Source organism: Propithecus coquereli, unplaced genomic scaffold (genome assembly GCF_000956105.1).
Source record: "Propithecus coquereli isolate 6110/MARCELLA unplaced genomic scaffold, Pcoq_1.0 Scaffold36, whole genome shotgun sequence".
Classification (NCBI taxonomy): Eukaryota; Metazoa; Chordata; class Mammalia; order Primates; family Indriidae; genus Propithecus; species Propithecus coquereli.
In genome coordinates this window covers 1,430,805-1,432,925 of record NW_012149285.1, presented here as the reverse complement: position 1 = coordinate 1,432,925, position 2,121 = coordinate 1,430,805, and the positions used below count along the sequence as shown (strand labels likewise).

The 2,121-nt window shown below is 38.2% G+C and overlaps 1 protein-coding gene across 1 annotated transcript in view; it reads left to right on the top strand.

Annotated features, from left to right (window-relative positions):
* NEIL3 (nei endonuclease VIII-like 3 (E. coli)) overlaps window positions 1-2,121 on the top strand; it is a 65,320-nt gene that overhangs the window by 27,515 nt on the left and 35,684 nt on the right. The window contains exons 5-6 of the mRNA XM_012651636.1: window positions 205-371; window positions 1,514-1,577. Of these exons, the coding sequence (XP_012507090.1) occupies window positions 205-371; window positions 1,514-1,577 (231 nt within the window). The remainder of the gene's footprint in view (window positions 1-204; window positions 372-1,513; window positions 1,578-2,121) is intronic.

Here is a 2,121-nt window from a genome sequence, read left to right as displayed (position 1 = left end):
TTATCTGACAAATATTACTAAATCTTGTCAATACCTTTTTCTAAGATGAAAGAAGAGATTATATGGGCATATGTTCAAACATATGTAAATTTTTAACAGATTACTTTCAGAAATGACTTTGAAGAATTTGTCTTTGGCTCTTCAGCAACGCTGTTTTGTAGATAACATTTTAATCTATTTTATTCATTTATTTATTTTTTGTAGTGCCGTAAAGCAGGATCTGCTGTGTCTAAACACTACAAGGTTTACAAGCGTCCTAATTGTGGTCGTTGCCACTGCAAAATAACTGCGTGTCGCTTCGGGGAGAATAACAGAATGACGTATTTCTGTCCTCACTGTCAAAAAGAAAATCCTCGACATGTCGACATTTGGTGAGATGTCTGATTTAAAGAGATACCATTTGCCCCAATTATCTTATTAAAAAACTAATAATCAGAGAATATAACTGAATAACTGTCAGGTTATTCATAAGAGAACATAACTCAAAAGTATTTGAACCCTTGGAAGGAAATAGTATAAGTAACATCATCAAAGAACCAAAAGTGCCAAAGATGATTTATGAACCCCTTCTGAATTCCAGTAGAAAATCTCTAGCTCAGGTGATAATATCTAGCCTTTAGCTTTAATCTAGTTTGTAAAGTGAGTACCAGGAGGTGTCAGTAATTGGAAAAAAATGCAGCTATCCAAAAGTCTTTGCTTTATTTAGAAATAATGTTATGAAACATGATCAAAATCTTCTTACAGAATTTATATGTCTTGTCGGTGAAACAACAGGCTACTTAATAAGCCCATATGTGATGTGATTCTGCCATCTGCTGATTATGTCTCTTCCAATTATACATTCCGGAACTGGGGAAATGACCATAGGATAGGTTTGGAGACCCACTGTAAGATGAACTTGTGTTAAAACTCCATTGATCACTTGACCTGACTCATGGGCCACAGTGATATTTTGGATCTCCTGGAATTACTGTCAGTTCAGAGCCAATGTCTAGTAATTCTCGAAAAATCTGATTATATTTCTTTTTCTCAATGTACAGTAGTTACCCTGCTAAAAGGCCATAGTTCCTTTGGGGAAGGCTGGGAGAAAAATGAACAGTATAAAGTAGCTGCATAGCAATATACGTGATTATAAGCCAAAATTAGCAGTACAAACAAGAAGCACATGAAATGCTGTAAGAGTTTAGGGATATTAGAGGTTTATATAAGCAAGAAGGTTGCAAAGACCTTGTAAAGTGTCATTTGAAATTTACTTTAAAAAATTATAATTTTGGTTAAGTAAATGATAAAGCAGACATTATTTAATTGGAGAAAAAGAGCATGGCCACAAAGCTTGAATCACTAATAAGCATGGCATGTTGGAAGGCTGAAGACAATACTGGCCACACCCAGTGAAGGCTCCAAGTTGTTGAATAGTCAAAGCTAGTTTTATAAGCAGGGTGAGATCAAATAGTAGGAATCGGTAGTAGTTCTGGGAATAGTTAAGATCTTTAGGACTTTTAATTGATCCCAGCATAGTTGGGATAGAAAATGACGAGACTGAAAACACGTGTGAAGAAGCCGGTGCAGAGTCATGGGCAAGACATGGTTACTAGGCCTGGGGTCAACACACTGGACGGGTAACTTAATTAAAATGTTTAAAAAAGCAACAAGAACTGTGGCAGATTTGATATGTAGGATAATGCAAAAAAAGCTTCAGAACCAAATAATAGACATTTTCACATTACGGATCTGGGAGAGTTGGGATAGAATGGTGAAGATACACTGAGTGTTACGTATGTGAAGTAAGAGTGGAATATCTAGGAAGAGATGTCTCAAGGGCCAGGGTGGGAGATGATAGCTGGAGGGTTCTCAGCACAGTTGCTAGTTGAAGCATTCAAACCTTCTCACTTCACTGAGAAAGAATAAAGAAATGAACCAAGTCTGAGCTTCAGGGAAACCTGTAACTAGAGCAGGAGGAAAAGAGGAAAGCAAAGGAAACAAAAATGATAGCATTGGAAAGGGGAAGAGAAGCAGGACACTACTGGGCTGTGCAGAAGCCCTGGGAGGAGGCAGGGGCCGTGGTGTCTGTGCAGAGCTGGGGCCGCGGGGCGGAGCTGTCGTGCACTGGAGATCCTGGCT